Below are 15,957 nucleotides of genomic sequence, written 5' to 3' on the forward strand. Positions count from 1 at the left end.
GCTTTTCAAGCCTCTGGCTAATGGCCTGCTGAAGGCTTCTGCTGATGAAAATGAGATCACCTCCACCAGGCGAGACTTTTGTGCTCCGTCTGCAATGACTGGCACAGTATGGGGAAAGAGTCTGTCTTGCTAAACACAAATAAGAATCAGTCTACTGGATGCACATTCGGTTAAATAAAGCCTCATGTGTTTACAGAACTTTATGTTGATGCATGCATGTGGAGTGTTAACATAAATTACAAGCGTAATCAAAGGTCACTGTGTGTCTGAGTGTGCATACATCTATTTATGAACATAGACTTACACAGCACATGCAAGAGTGCCCATGTTTCTACATCTGTGATTGTGTATGCATGAACGTTGTGGCTGTTTGTATGAATAAGCAGCCAACCCATGCTGAATTGGCAACTCTGTCCTCCAACGTTAAGACAAATGAATATACCTTTATGAAACCTTAACGTCAGAGGTGCTTTTTCACAAAGCTAAGGCAATAGATTAATCGTGTGAGGCTGTCTTGTAGTAAACGGATCACAAGAGATTACATTATGTAAAGAACAAACCCAGAGCGAAGATAATCTTTTCCCCACAGCCAGGGTTTTAAACATCAGCACAAAGCAAAACACCACTGTTGCATCTTAATCTCCTGAAAAACAAATACTGACAAATAAGCAAGATCACTGTGGACTTTCTTAAAATGTGGCCTAAGTAAAAGATATTCAAATTAAGAGACACATGCAGTGCAAGCTAATTCAAAATTCATTTAGAGCTGAGCTTTCCAAGTATGTTGGGTTTGTCCTAAGTACATCCTCTTCATCTTTTCTTTTGGAAATGCAGTGTGACCTCATTCTTGCTCAGCTGTTTTCCTGAGTGTGCAGGCTTGTAAATGTAAAATGCCCTTTCCTTGCGCATGCTGTCATGTGAGTGAATGTGTGCAGCGTGTGTGGTTGTTTTTAAAGGTCAAAGTGGGACTTACCTGGCAGGCTTGTGGACACGTTGACCTGGGTGTAGAAGCGCTTGTTGGGCAGCAGCTCTGACACTCCGTTCAAGGCTTCGACAGTGAAGGTGTAGTTGGTGTTGGGGAGGAGATTGACCAGGGTCACCGTCCTCTCCGTCAGCCCCAACTGCTGAGGGACGAAGCCCACACTCGTCCCACACGGCTCACACTGCCTCCCAACGCATCGCCGGCACCCCACGCTGTAGGTCAGGTCCACCCTGCCGCCTGTGTCCGAGGGTGCGGCCCACTCTAAGATCAGTGTGGACTGCTTCAGGGTGTACACCAAGTCTCTAGGCGGGGAGGGGGGCCCTGGAGAGTAAGACAATTGCATTTTGGTTTATTACAACAATCCCCGTAGCCATTTTTTGAAAACAAAAAAAGGCACAAAGAGACAGAGAGGGCACTGTATTCCAGAGAGGGCAAAAGTACACATATCCTTTACTCAAGTAGAAGTACAGATACTCGTGTTTAAAATTACTCTGGTAAAAATAAAAGTACTGACTAAACTTCTTTACTCAAGTACAAGTAAAGAAGTATGGGCTTCGAAATGTACTTAAGTAAAAAAGTACCCAACTGTTTTATAGAGTAACTGACCTCCCTTTATATCAATAGAACAATGATGTCATTGTTAGCTAATGAATGTTTCCATGCTGAACAACGGCAACATGACAAAGTTTTCATTGGTCCCTCTTTAGAGAAGACCAGGAAATGATGGATACACGGATCGTGTTCAAATCAATAGGCACGCAATGACTAAATAATAATGATCACGCCACCAAACACAGATTAAAACTAAAGTAACGAACCTGTTATGAAAATGTAAGAAGTAGAAAGTACAGGTATTTGTGTTAAAAATGTAAGAAGTCAAAGTAAAAAGTCGTCAGAAAAATAAGTAGTGGAGAAAAGTACTGATACCAGAAAAATGTACTTAAGTACAGTAACAAAGTATTTGTATTCCACTACTTCCCACCTCTGCTGTATTCTCTCTTTTAAAAACATCAATAATGAATCAAACATGTCCTCGCTTCTGAATTTGTTATGCAGCAATTGAAGAGGATTTTACATTTTATTTAATCATGGCATGCCTATTATACACCCCGGAGCGATCATAGCAGCAGTATTCTGTGCTCTGAAATATTGCACTCAAAGACTTCTTCTTGTTATCCACTTATTGTGATCTCAGAAAATGTAAATGTGGGGATGGGCATTTATGGAAATGGACTTGATAATATGGTAAATGAAAGCAATAACATGTTTACATGAAACATAGTTACCTGCATGAAAAGAGAATGCTCAAACATCATTTTTGCTGAAGCAGGAACATTTTCACATGACTGTTGGACTGAGTGCATTGGGTATTATGATCATTGGCTCAGTTTGCACATCATGTGACAATAAGTTTTCATCCAGGATATGATGAAATTGGTTTGATGAAAATAATTTGACCCTCGTGGGTAAAGGCAATTGAACATGTGCAGTTGTTGCTACAATACTCAATTACTTAAATCTTGGATTTGGATCAAAGAGGGATTGTTGATGATGCAGAAAGAGAAAAGCTTAAGCACTAAGACGCAGTTCATGTGTTTGGATGACCTACAATGACATTACCCTTTGTGTAAACATCTGCATGGATACCACATTTTCCCATAATCTAGTGACATTGACTGTGCTGCGTGGAACAAATCCTTCACTCACCAGAAGAAAATAAAGGTGAGGTACCATGACGAAGGTATTTAACTCTCCTGGAACATTTATGTAATTTGATAGGAGGGTTGTGATATGCCACATGCATCACGAAAGACAAAACAGAACAATACAAGTGTGTTACTGGATTATACCGGAGTTATCAAGGCCAATGAAACCAGACTTTGCTTTAAATTCAACTACCACATGTGACAAAAAAAATCTACAATTTTAATATACAGCCAGTATTAAAAAGGGCTGAAAAAAGTGAGGCTAAACTACTTCATCTCATCACTAAGTCAGTGTCCTGACTGTCCTGTGCCTTTTCTTCCAGGTCCGGACACATGCATGCTGAATAGGTCCGCTAAGGTCCATTAAAGGCCATGAATTCTTTATGTGTTCCTGTATGCGTGTGCATGTGCTGTGTAATGAATAAGTGACGGTGTGCAGCTCTGGGCGTGGGGTCACACACCACAGCTCACACACACACATGGAGCACAGAGTTGCATAAGCCCGGAGAGCAGTCAGCGTGTGAACACACACACATTTGACGTAGACACAGCTGGGCCTTTCATTCACATCTCTATGTAGTTTTGTTCTTTCTGGGCCTTGCACGCTTTTTTTCTCTTGAAGTTTCCCTTTTTTCTCTCATCATCCTCAAAATGAGTAATTTAAAACCTTACCTACACAGCTCTCTTGGTTTCTCTCAACTCTCCATCTGTCTCTGTACCCCCCTCCCCTGTCTACTTACGACTCATTGACTCCCTGTCGAATGCTGCTCCAACATAATGAATCAAAACTAAGAAAATGAAATCTTGATGTTGTATTCACAATATTTCCAATAAAGTCTATAAAGAGCCTAGATGTATGCATTTCCCTGAGCAAGAAGCAAATAAAGGTTGAAGATTTCCGTGACTCATGATATGAATCCACTATTGGACTCCATTGTCCATGAGGGACAGTACAAATAAGGTATCAACTAAGGAAGGGCATTTAAAGGAAAAATACTATTATAATTATAATAATAAAGTTACAAAATAGTTTTAGGATGTAATTCAACTTCTAGTTTCAGTAGCACTACTTCTAGAGGGCTTTTCAAGGGTATAATTTACATCCAAAAACATTTCCATATCTTAGTCTATGGCCAAATGGCATCATGTTACGGTCACTAAAGTCGTTACTATTGGCCGCTATGTCAAATTGGCGTACAGTCTGGGGCTGTAGCTCAGGGCGGCAATCTCAGGTAGGAAAAGTGACGCAATGCGAAAATCCATTAAACTTGCATTCTCTCTGATATCCAGCAGGAGGCGACTCCTCGGGTCGAAATAACAAGACCAGGTAGGTAGAAGTCTATGAGAAAATGACCTCACTTCTCTCTTTATTTTATTACTTCAGTTCACATTCTAAACATGATTGTAAGTTATCAGTCTCTCAAGATGAAGTTTAAAGACTTCTTCAACACAGCATGATATATATATATTTTTCATATGTTATAAATAAGGTAAAGGTAAAAAAGGTTAAAAGGTAAAAAAGACAATGAAGCAGTGTCTGTTTTTGGGCTTGGTTACTTTGAGATTGACAGGCTGCTACCACAGAGTTGTCCGCTCTGAGTACCCTTTCACATTGTGTTTTGACTTGTCGATAGCTTATTGTAACATGTTGGTTTCAAAAATCAATGTTCAGACTTGCACATTGACAAAGAACATGCATTACTTGAACATTTTTTTGTTGTTATAGTTATTATGCTACAATCATTACCATTACATTCCTGTCAGCGGCAGTTCCACTCTGCCAAACATGAATACAAAGAAATATTTCTGTATCCCAAGTGGGGCATTTCTTTCCACTGTTAGAATAACTCTTCAATGCCACTACCACATATTTAAATGTTCTGTTATGCAATATTTCTGAATATATTACAGGATTAGTAAAGGAATAAAGAGCTAATCATTTTAAAAAGACAGCAGTGACTTCTTACTGTTTTAAACAAAGTAGGCTATTGTAGGCATGGATGGCAAAGGGATAGGGTAAATGAACTACTTATGTAATTGCTAAGATAAGGTATACATATCAAACTTCATTAATCTGGCTAAATCTACTTTTTTCTTTTATTCCTATAGTTCTAGATTCATCCGGCTGTCTCTTATCTCTCTCCTTCTCCTGGGTACCATGCGGTGGATTAGCCGAATCTGGGGAAGATCATAATTACCGAATCAATAGTGTAATTAAGGTGGTCATTAGGCTGCTATAAATGTTATCGCACCGGGATCAGAGAGCTCAGCGATCAATATTGTAATCACACCCCTCCATCGCCGTTACCATAAAAGCTCGTAAGACCACACACACACGCATGTACACACAAGTGAACGTACACAAACATGCACGCACAGACCTTGTGACCCCACGGGTTTTACTGTCCTGAGCACTCACGGTCCATAGAGCCCATTATTCCTCCATCTAATTACTAAGCCATATCAATACGCTGTGTAGAAATCAATAGAGCTTCCCTGTATGGTCTTTGTCTTATTGGCCTTGTAGTGCACCTTTATTGGAGGAGAAGGGTATCGGTATGTGAGAAGAGGTGAGAAAAAGGTAATATGTGAGGGATGAATGGATAATGCGTAGACAGTGGGGATCAGATCATGGGATTTGTCCCTCGAGGATAAAGGGATGAGATTTCAGTTTGACAGAGGAAAGAAATGAGGGGTGATAACGCGCATGGACAAAGCCGATGAAGAGGAAGAGAAATGTGAAGAGGCAGTTAGTAGAAAGAGGAATGATGAGTGGCCAAGATAAGGAGAAAGACATAAAGAAAGCAGTGGAATGTTGATCAGGGGTCGAAAAGGGAAAAGTGGAGGGGGGTAGGAAAAAAATGGTGTGGTCCGGTATAGAGGTAGATAATGGATGTTTAGCAGAAAATGGATCTGTAATGTCGGGACAAAAGGTGGAGAGAATGTTCAAGGTCAAGTTAAAAGATGGGGAAGTGGAGTTGATGGGCTCTCTGGAGGAATACATATGTTAGGGGAGACTGTATACGGGATGAAAGATGGGTGGGGGGTACAAAGGGATAAAGGTTAAAAGGCAGGAAAACTGTATGAAGTGGATAAAGACATGATGTGTGGATATCATTAGGCGCAGGTGGGGAGGGGGACAAGCCCATCTTTAGACAAAAGATAATGTGTACTATTAAAAGGATCCTTTCTCTCACTTTTAGAACAACAAGGATTGGATTTAACTGACATCCTTAACATTTACAAAGTCTAATAAATAAAATGAATCCCTCAAAATATATCCCTTCTTTTGATCTTTTTCTCAAACAAGACAGCAAATGTAGTGTTTAACTAACACTTTAAATGAGCAATATGAAGGGAAAAAAATGATGGTTGTTCAAAGATACATGTTCTTTGATCTTAAAAAAAAACCTCTTTGAAAAACTCACAACTTTATAATCAGAAAAGCAGCACAAGACACGTCTCTAGCTGTGAGACAGACTCCTGGGATGATTAAAAGAAACATCTGACATGTTTTTGGATGGATTTTTCTACATGAAAGGAATTCAATTCTAGAGGAGGTGAAGGAGAGGTGAAGGTTGGGGGAGATGAGACATGGAAATGGGGTGATGAGGAGGAGCTGGGGATGGGAGGATGAGGATATATGGTGAGACAGAGACTGGGGAAAGGGGCGCAGGTCAGATGGAGAATAGGTGATGAGATAAAAGAAAAGGGAGGTGGATGAAAGGATTTGGGGTGAAGGACGGGTAAAAGTGGTCTTTAAAGGATAAAGAGGCAAACAGCAAGGGCAGGAGAGTGATAATGATTGGCTCACAAACATGAAATTGCTCACTTAATGCAAAAAGGAAAGGATACAGTGTGTGAGTGATGTGGTGTGGAAGTAAGGTCTACATACACACCAGTGGCGAACCGTCAGGGCCTTCAAGGTATTCAGAGAATACCCTGAAACACTCAGATAAATCAAACAAAAACATCTATTTAATTATATGAATAAAATGTTATAAAATGTAAATAAAATGAATAAATGAGAATCGTATCTGTGTTGTTGATCTGTAATATTACAGTGTTTATTTGTTGTTTGTCTTTCTCGGTCCATGCACTACGCATTCGAGTGGTTTTGTGTTCGAAAAAAAATGCAACCAATCAGATATTTTTCTGGATCTCTGGGTAGAAACCAAGAGTATTCTATATCCTTGATAGAATGCCCCGGCTCTTACACTGAATGAGAGCGTACGTTTGGATTGACAGTTTGATCAACCAATCATATATTGTTTGTAGCCAATGGGCGTATTCTTTCAGAGTTTCCCTCGGTTCCAGGGTATTCTAGAAGGCCCGTTAGTTCACTGGCTCGAGACAGAGGATCTAGATAAATGCGACGTAGCGTTTTCTTGTTTTTAACGTTGAAATGGCAACAGGTGAAGATGATGTTGTTGCGGAATTGTTGTCAGTACCCTTTTCAAGACGACAATTCAGTGAAAAGACGGACATTATAACAGTGGGGGGCGGCGGCGGCGGGGGGTGTGTGTGTGTGTCTACAGAAGGTCCAGTTGTGATAGACACGGTTCGCCGCTGATACACACAAACAAAAATAATCGTATTACTTGTGCAGGCGGCTGAGGGTGTGTCCAGCGGGGTTCGGAAGTGGTCCTCCTCACACACACACTCCACCGATCCTTCCTCCTCTGCCTTGCTGTTGGCCGGGCAGGGGAAACACTCCTGCTGCCTGGAGGACATCTTGTAGGATCCATGGGGACACGCTGGAAGAAAACACACAGAGATATAATTCATTAGATATGTCAGATAAATGGATATCACATTGAGAGTCACATTTTAACAGCATGAACGCAATTCCCACTGTGTTGTGTAGAAGGAATTTGAAACCGAGATATTCTCCAGAGAGACTAATAACAAATACTTGTTATATAACTTTCACTTCTTTACGACGGAACTCCAGCAGTGTTTTAATGGCAAAAGAAAAAGTTGTTTTATCTCGCTTTCAATTTGTGAGAGAGAGAAATAGGAATGAATGGAGAGAAAACATTGAAAGCAACTGAGTTTAGAGGCAAGTAGAGAAGAGATACAATATATGATTAGAGGGGTAAAGTAGAGAGATCGGCTAAATCCGTCTGACAAACACAATTCGATGATCAGTGGCCCTGGAACATCGCATCAAAGCCTGCTACTAGATTGAACCAGCAAAGGAAAACAAGCCAAACCAATGCGCAGGCACGCAACTGCAAAACCCCCTTAACTTCATTTTGTTTTCCGCATTTCCAACTTTATTTGCTAGCTTTTAAAAAAATGTCTCCCTCTACAGCCATTGCAAGACGAAAAGGTGGGAATGCGGGCGATAGTGATAAGCAGTCATGACCTTACACGAGCATCACACCAGAATACAAACCCTATCACAGTAGGTTATCAATGCATGTGTGACAACGGGCAGGTTATTTTACACTATGATTCTATGCAGTTTCATTTTCCACTTGCCGTGCCTTTGTAATGGGTGTGAAATCAGGCAGCCAGCTACCGCTCAATACTTTGTTCTTCTTTCTTAGACTGTATACTAAACAGCAGATCTACATTATAAGCTCTGGTATGCTCAATCTTCCACTTTCTTTCTTTCCTTTTTCCGTCTTGATATTCTCCCTAAATATCCGTTTACCCCCGATCAGTTTATTTTTCATCTCTGCTTTGCATTCTACCTTCCTCCGCACATTGCCCATCTCTTTCTATTTCCTGAATTCAACTCTCTATTATGCTCCAAACAGCTCCCTTTTCCAAACATTAACCCAACTGATATTAAAAAAGGCACTCACAGCTCATATAGAGCCTGTATCCACTCAACAATAGTACTCCATTGGACAGTGTACAGTTAACACATCATGTTAAGCAAGTTTACAATGAATTTTGTTGTCCACAAAGTGACAATTGGCTGGTTTATGAGGTGACAAGGCACAATGAAGTGTTGTGTTACGAGAACATGATAGATGAGGCAGTGCTGAAGACTCCTAAAACACACAATCCATTTTTTTTTTCCCTGTGTGAGGACACTCTAGAGAGCCCTCTCGCTTTTGGAAGCTTACCAAAAATAAGGATGAGATTGTTTAATGAAGTCGAGACAAACAATTAAAACAATCAATACCAATTCGTTGTCCCTACTGACTGGCTAATGTCAGCAACTTAGCCAACTAAGACGCATAAGTTATTAGCTGATGTTAGCAATGTGAGCTACTTCTGCAACCAGCCCTTCAAGAGAGCAACAGCAATATTTGAAATAGTGATAGGTAGGAGGTAAGGTATGCGCACAGATGTAGAGGTCTTGTGAGTTGTGTGGGTAAAGATGCTAGAGCTCCTCTCCCTCCACTGGCACTGTGTCACACTAGAAAACAATTATGCAGAAAGAAGACGATGGCCCTGTCTGCGAGACAGCCAAGTTGAGGTACACACAGCAGGTGCAAAGACAACACAAAGCTGCTGTCCCTAAATTATTTTTGGCCTATGAACACTCATCAAGACACAAGCTCGAAAACTGAAAGGAGTGTCTGTTATACCACCTCTTTAACTCAGCCACTTTTACTCCAAACGCGAATGAAAGGCCTGCCATCACATATCGATTAGCAGGCCTCGTCAGCCTCTCCTGGCTCAGACTAGAGTAAGTGAGTGTGTTTTACTGCGCCTGTGTACATGTGTGTTTCCCTGTGAGTTGCAGGCTGTAAAAACCTTGTAATCGACTTTCTAATGTCTGTCATTACACAGAGAAAAGCCTCTTGCTTTCAGCTCACAGCACAGCCAAGCATGGGGACATAACAGAAACACACACACACACACACACACACTCCTTGTCAGGCAGCACTGGAGTAGACTCTCTTTGTTCCTGACCGTGCTGCCACTATCCATCCCTCACCACGCCAAGGACATCAAGCGTGAATAGCAGCCGAATCAAGGCCAAATTATGCATTGATCTATGAGAACAGAAATGGGTTTTGCATTCTCTACCTATCATGCTTAAAAGCAAGCTAGCCATAGTGGTGTCTGGCTGATGTGACTTATCTCTTCAATTCAGCGTGGATACACATTTAGCCAGCCCACCTTGGAAATGTGTGTCTAATGATAGGGGTGTATCAAGACAATATGTGCGGCTCAGATAACAAAAAGAGCTGGCTTTGCGCGCTGCCCATCATTCTCCACAGCATGGGATCACGGGAAAGCACGCCAGCAGCCGATGCCAGGGAAGGTCACGTCAGTCAAAATGGGCCAGCAGATACCTGCCGATGGGAGAATGTAAGAATCTCCAAAATGCATCCAACGGCAGAACAAAAGAAGAAGATGCTTGTAAGGGAGACCACTCCAATCATTACAAGACTTTTTCTTCTTTCACTTTTGATTGCCAAGGTATACAAGTTAAACAGGACGTGAGAAAGGGGGGATGGTTTGAGAAATAGAGAGACAGAAGGAGACTGCCAGGACAGCTGGCAAACCAACTGATCAATTTGTCCGATGTGCCAACAGGGAGCCTCGATTAAATAGAACATGTTAGCACGCGCACACATACACACACATACAGACAACATTCTTCAAGGTGCAATAATATAGATATGCAGCGACATGCCAAGTCCTATAAGGAGGAGGGTGTGGGGATTTTGGGAGGGGGTGAGGGGTTGAGGCAGGAGACCAACTGGTGTGAGAGATGTTTAGGAGAAACGGAGACAGACAGATGGTGTGTGAAAGACAGAAAGACGGTAGGATACGCAGTGTACTGAGAGAGGACATTTTAAACAGGGAGGGAGAATGGACTCCTCGAGCTTTACAGAGGCAGTAAACAGATAAGCAGAGACATGCAATGCATACAGATGAGAGAGACAAAAAGAAGCAGTGACAGCGGGAGAGACTAAGGTCATCTTATGTGGGAATATATATATATATTAAAGTGTGTATGTATGGTGGCTAAGAGCCTTTGTTGCAGGATAAAACGAGAAATGTGGTATCAATGTAACCAGATAAATGAAGGGAAAATATTCAGGATCAACATGACAGTTAGAGCTATACCCAACAGTTTCACCATCTAATGAATGAAGCCTAAAAAGGCCAAATAATCCACATTTCAATGAGCTCACAAATGACTTTAATAGACTTTTGTCTTTAGGGGAGAAATCCATTTATAGTTTGCCCTTCTCTTAATTTCCTCCCTTTTCTTTTCTCTAACCTTAAACATACCCATTAATAAATCATGAGGCACTTAATACAATGAATGTGAGCAATGAATTGTTGCTTTCAATCCTTGACAGCACACATAATTAATATTAATAACACTAAAAGAGTTTCGCTTCAGACATTTGCTCACACACACAAATGAACACACACACAAAATGATGCCGTCATTGGTTTTTGGCTGCAGTTTTACTCTGGCACTGGTTTGTAATTTCTCAGTTTCATTCGTTTTTTTCTGCAGAAGCTTATAAGGCATGTAGGAAGAAAAATAGGTGATATCATGAAGGAGGGATACAATGGAGAGAGGATGTGATCCCAGTAGGAGAACATCAATAATTCTTAAGATAATAAGAGCTTTCATTCAGATCAGTGCCCTCTGTGTGGCTGATGCTGAATCTGATGCTAATTCCTTCAGCTGGTAGGCAGCTTTAACATCCACAAGATGAATTCTCATTACCATCAAACTCTTATGAAGGACACACACACACACACACACACACACACACACACACACACACACACACACACACACACACACACACACACACACACACACACACACACACACACACACACACACACACACACACACACACACACACACACACACACACACACACACACACACACACACACACACACACACACACACACACACACACACACACACACACACACACACACACACACACACACACACACACACACACACACACACACACACACACACACACACACACACACACACACACACACACGTCAGACAAAGGTGGGTTTGAGGAAAGATGAGTGATTGGTACATTTTAAGAGTTCAGATTGAGTCGAATTATAAAATGGTGAAATTATGAGGTGCCAAGAGGTGTTTGATAGCATTGGACCAGTATACATTTGATTGAACTTGGTAGATTTAAACCCACTAAAAAAAAAAATACTTAAGGCTTGTGGAGGCAGTGTGTTTGTTGCGTTATTGGGCAAACAAAAATTATTGTTTTTTCAAGATGTACCTCCTGCAAACCATCTTGCAAAATGCTAAATAGATATGCTCCCTCTCTCAGACCACTTAAATTACAATATGCTGAAAGGTTATTAAGGAATATTTAACCAATGACGCCAAAGATATATGGTTCAGTCCAGCTTTAATAATGGGACTTCTGCTGCAGAGAATTGAATTTAAACCACACTGGTCCAGAGCAAAAACGTTTTAAGATATTAACTCCAGCCCAAATGTAGAGTGGATTTAAAGTACCCTGGAGCGTAGGGAAGAAGGCTTAGGATTGACAGTTTGTATCCCCAGACTTGCAGTGGAAATGCTACGAATAAATAGAAAATGCTCCTTCTTCTCCCAAAGAAGAGCTAGTAAAGAACCCTGGTCAACGACATATACAGTTTCCTTTACTGTCAGTGTCAAGTACATCATGGGTAAAATATTATGTGAAGGGTTTCTGATATCTGATATTAAAGTGTTATTAAGACTTTAGGTTTTTGTATTTATCACAAGGAAATGAACAAGGCGTCAAAGCAACATTTGACATTTTGACCTTCTGATGATGTTGCTAGAAAAGCCAGGGGATCACTTTTGTTTTCATTGTTAAAACATATGTTTACCAAGATGAAAAGTCAAGGGATCATCCTCTGGGGAACATGAACGGCTGTACAGCTACAGATAAGAGAGCATGAATTATTGAACTGAGATAACAATTCATTGTTTTCTCTTAAAGACACCACCCAGGATCCCTTTAAAAAATAAATGAAGCATATTGGTTCAATATCACATTACAACAGTAATCGGTTTTGGTTTTCGAGTGCTATATGCTCACATTAAGGGACTGATGAAAAAAGCAATTGTGACACTTTCCACCATCTGCTTTTAGAGGACATCCATTTCCTCCTGCGCTACACGTAGTGTCATAACCTGTTTGTGCGTCGAGCAGCTTTGAAGATATGACCAAGCCCCTGAATTACAGCATAAATCCCTGTTATCAGCTCAAAGTAAAGACCTCATTTAAGTCAACCCACTGACTGGCTGCTGCCTCACAGTGTAATCGGGGAAGAAGCTCTGAGCCATGCCATTCAGGTCAACGCTTTGCTTTATCATTTTATTCACTGTTCCGCCCTGGTTACCACAGACTGACAACACACCGAGAACACAGGAGTGTAACTAGTGAATAATGCTGCCGGGGATATTAATGTCAGCTGCGTTGTGGACGAGCTTTGAGCCAGAGACACGTCTAATTCGGACAACGTTGAAGGTAGCGCGTATGCACAGCGACAGATTTGCACACACAAACAAAAGCACATAACTAAATGCGCTTGTATGAATTGTTATATATCACTGGCTTTTTCACCCAGACACATATTCAGACATTTAACCATGGCACGGTTACATCACAAAACGGACACAACAAAGAGACCGTTGTGTTACATCACAGCCCCGAAGAGCCAGCTCTGTTCTGTTTGTATCAGACAGAAGGTGCAGAAAGGAACAGACAGGCAAACAACCCAGACAGACAAACACAAATACACCTGAACCAGGAGAGGATCAAACACAAAGGAACTCACACTGAGCAGGACTTATAGGAATACATCAAACAAATCCAGACACAAAATCAACTGAGGACACAGGAAATAAATGAAATACAAGATCAACATAATTTTTTCGGTCCTAAACCAAAGTATTAGGAGAAATCTGAATGTTTTCCTATAAATGGAATAGGAGGAAAAGTCAGAAAATTGCAAATATGAATCCTCTGGGGACCATGAATGTATGTACAAAATGTCATGGCCATCCATCCAATAGTAGATCATTTGTCCCGAACACAAAACGTGATGTAAATGTAGCCTTTTATTAAAGGTCTCATTTAACCATTAATTAACCATTTAGAGTTACACTTTTTTGTTAAAAATAATCCATAGCAGATTATTTGTAAATATGTGTCTTTATTTGAGTGTGACCTATCTTATGTATACAGTTTCATATGTGGTAAAATGGAACATAAGATATTGCAAACACATATCAAATGGGACATTAAAATGGTGTGACACATAAAATAATGTACTATTTAAGAATATAAAATAAAGAAATGTTCTTTCTCTTATGTGTACACATGGTTAGAACAGACGGAGGATGCATATGTGTATTTATGAACACACAATGACTCTGTGATTATACAAAATGGAACATAAACAATCAAATACAGAATTTAATCGCTGACTTATTTTCCTGTTTTCACAGTTTTCTCTTATACCTCGCTCTGACGTTCACCTTCCTCCCATCTCATCATCTCAATTTGCTCTTGACCGCTATCAGCTCTGCTCCCTGCCAAACACTGCCCAGCCCCCCCTCCCGTCCCCCTCCTCTATCATGTTTGCTCATTGCCATCCTCCCTCCCTTTTTGCCCATTATTCGCCTTCCCTTCTTTTGCTCCAGCTATCATTTTCGCAGGATTTATCAGAGGCCGTGGAACAAAAGGCTGAGAGCGAACAATTTCAGGATATTATCGCCTCCTCCTCCCTCCTACCCATCTCACAGACACCGAGCACTATGAATTTACATTTCGGATATTTAGCTGCTGTTCTTATCTAGAGTCTGCTTCAATAGGCTCACATATTGTTTTGTGGGAGGTCAGCTCATTATTGTTCATTGTATGCCTCCTGCACAATAACCTGTTTCATGTTTTCATATGCATTTTACAACCTATGCAGCTTTTCAAAGCTCCTTGTGCACCAGTTGATGCGTTTGCTTATGCTATCAGAAATGGTCAGGCCATGGAAGTTCATTTTTCTCTGTGAATAATAAGTAATATGTTGTGATCTTAGTTGTATAGAGTGATATTGAGATATGAAGCGTGAATTGTTGGCAGCAAACCCTTTCAATGTACTTGCTCAGTTGTTAGCCTTAGTGGTTTCTGACAAATAGTATTTTTAACATTGCTGTTGCCTAGTCGCAGTGTTTTCAAGAAGTGTTCAAGCAGTATTTTCTTCGTGTACACAACTTTCTGTATCATAAGGCTTATGCGTTTCATTTGAAGGCAGCAAAAGTTACTGCCCGCGTTATAAATCACTGCCTTGTTCACTAATTAATCACTTCTGAATCATCTTTCATTATCACTGTTTGGTGTCATCGCATAATACTTTTTTGCAACCATCACATGCAACACATTCAATTGTGGGAAATTAATTGTGGAATTGTAAGCAGAAAGTAGTGTACATCCCAGAGAAACTACTCCATTGGTTCCATTGTATGAATTAAAGTTAATATAGCACACTATATTGTTAATAAGGAATGATTTTCGGCACAAGAAACGACTCTGGTTAGAGACAGCTATTGCTTTTTGATATTACCAGCAATGCTAACTGTTTATGTGAAATCATTCTGTCCTCGAGGGGTCTGTATTATGAATTCACATGGCCATCTTCCTCACTAGATCCTCTCATGGTATCTGACTGACTACATTTAAAAATAATAAATAAACAGACTTGTCATATTAGGCATCGCAGCTTAACTTTGACATCATCAAACATCACCTCAACTTTAAGACCCTTTTTTCTGGGTTCGGCAACCTTGTCTGTTGGTGATTGGGATTGATGGCTTCAATTTAACTCAACACCACAGGCATTCATTTATGTCTGTGCCTATCCATGGCACCTGAATGCAAGCACCATTTCGTTTTCGACCAGCACACACACACGTACAATATGTCCCAAGGAGCTTAAGACAAAAACCAGCAGACTACAAAGCAGTAGTCCTGGAGTGGACCTAGCATGCTATTTTTAGGCAATAGCATAGGTCTCAGATATATACAAATATATAAAAAACATGTCTATGAAGTGTTTTGCTCAAAATACCAAACAGATCACCCATTCTAGCCATGCCTCATATCCCTCTATTTCAAAAGTGCTGATTTGGGGTATAAAGCTTTATCACAAGGTGAGTTCCTTTTTATTTCCTGCTTCTTCGCACACATGCTCTCCAGTACAGGTTAGCTCTGAGTGTTAGCGATGCTAATGTAAACATGCACCGACCATATTACGTCCAAAAGTCGGGCATTGTTTCTGATAGCA

The 15,957-nt window shown here is 40.6% G+C and overlaps 1 protein-coding gene across 1 annotated transcript in view; it reads right to left on the minus strand.

Annotated features, from left to right (window-relative positions):
• Positions 1-15,957, minus strand: part of LOC117478377 (ephrin type-A receptor 7-like) — a 152,008-nt gene that overhangs the window by 47,491 nt on the left and 88,560 nt on the right. The window contains exons 4-5 of the mRNA XM_034125392.1: positions 7,290-7,445; positions 974-1,303 (exon numbers count right to left, since the gene is read on the minus strand). Coding sequence (XP_033981283.1) covers positions 974-1,303; positions 7,290-7,445 — 486 coding nt within the window. The remainder of the gene's footprint in view (positions 1-973; positions 1,304-7,289; positions 7,446-15,957) is intronic.

Source organism: Trematomus bernacchii, unplaced genomic scaffold (assembly GCF_902827165.1).
Source record: "Trematomus bernacchii unplaced genomic scaffold, fTreBer1.1, whole genome shotgun sequence".
NCBI lineage: Eukaryota > Metazoa > Chordata > Actinopteri > Perciformes > Nototheniidae > Trematomus > Trematomus bernacchii.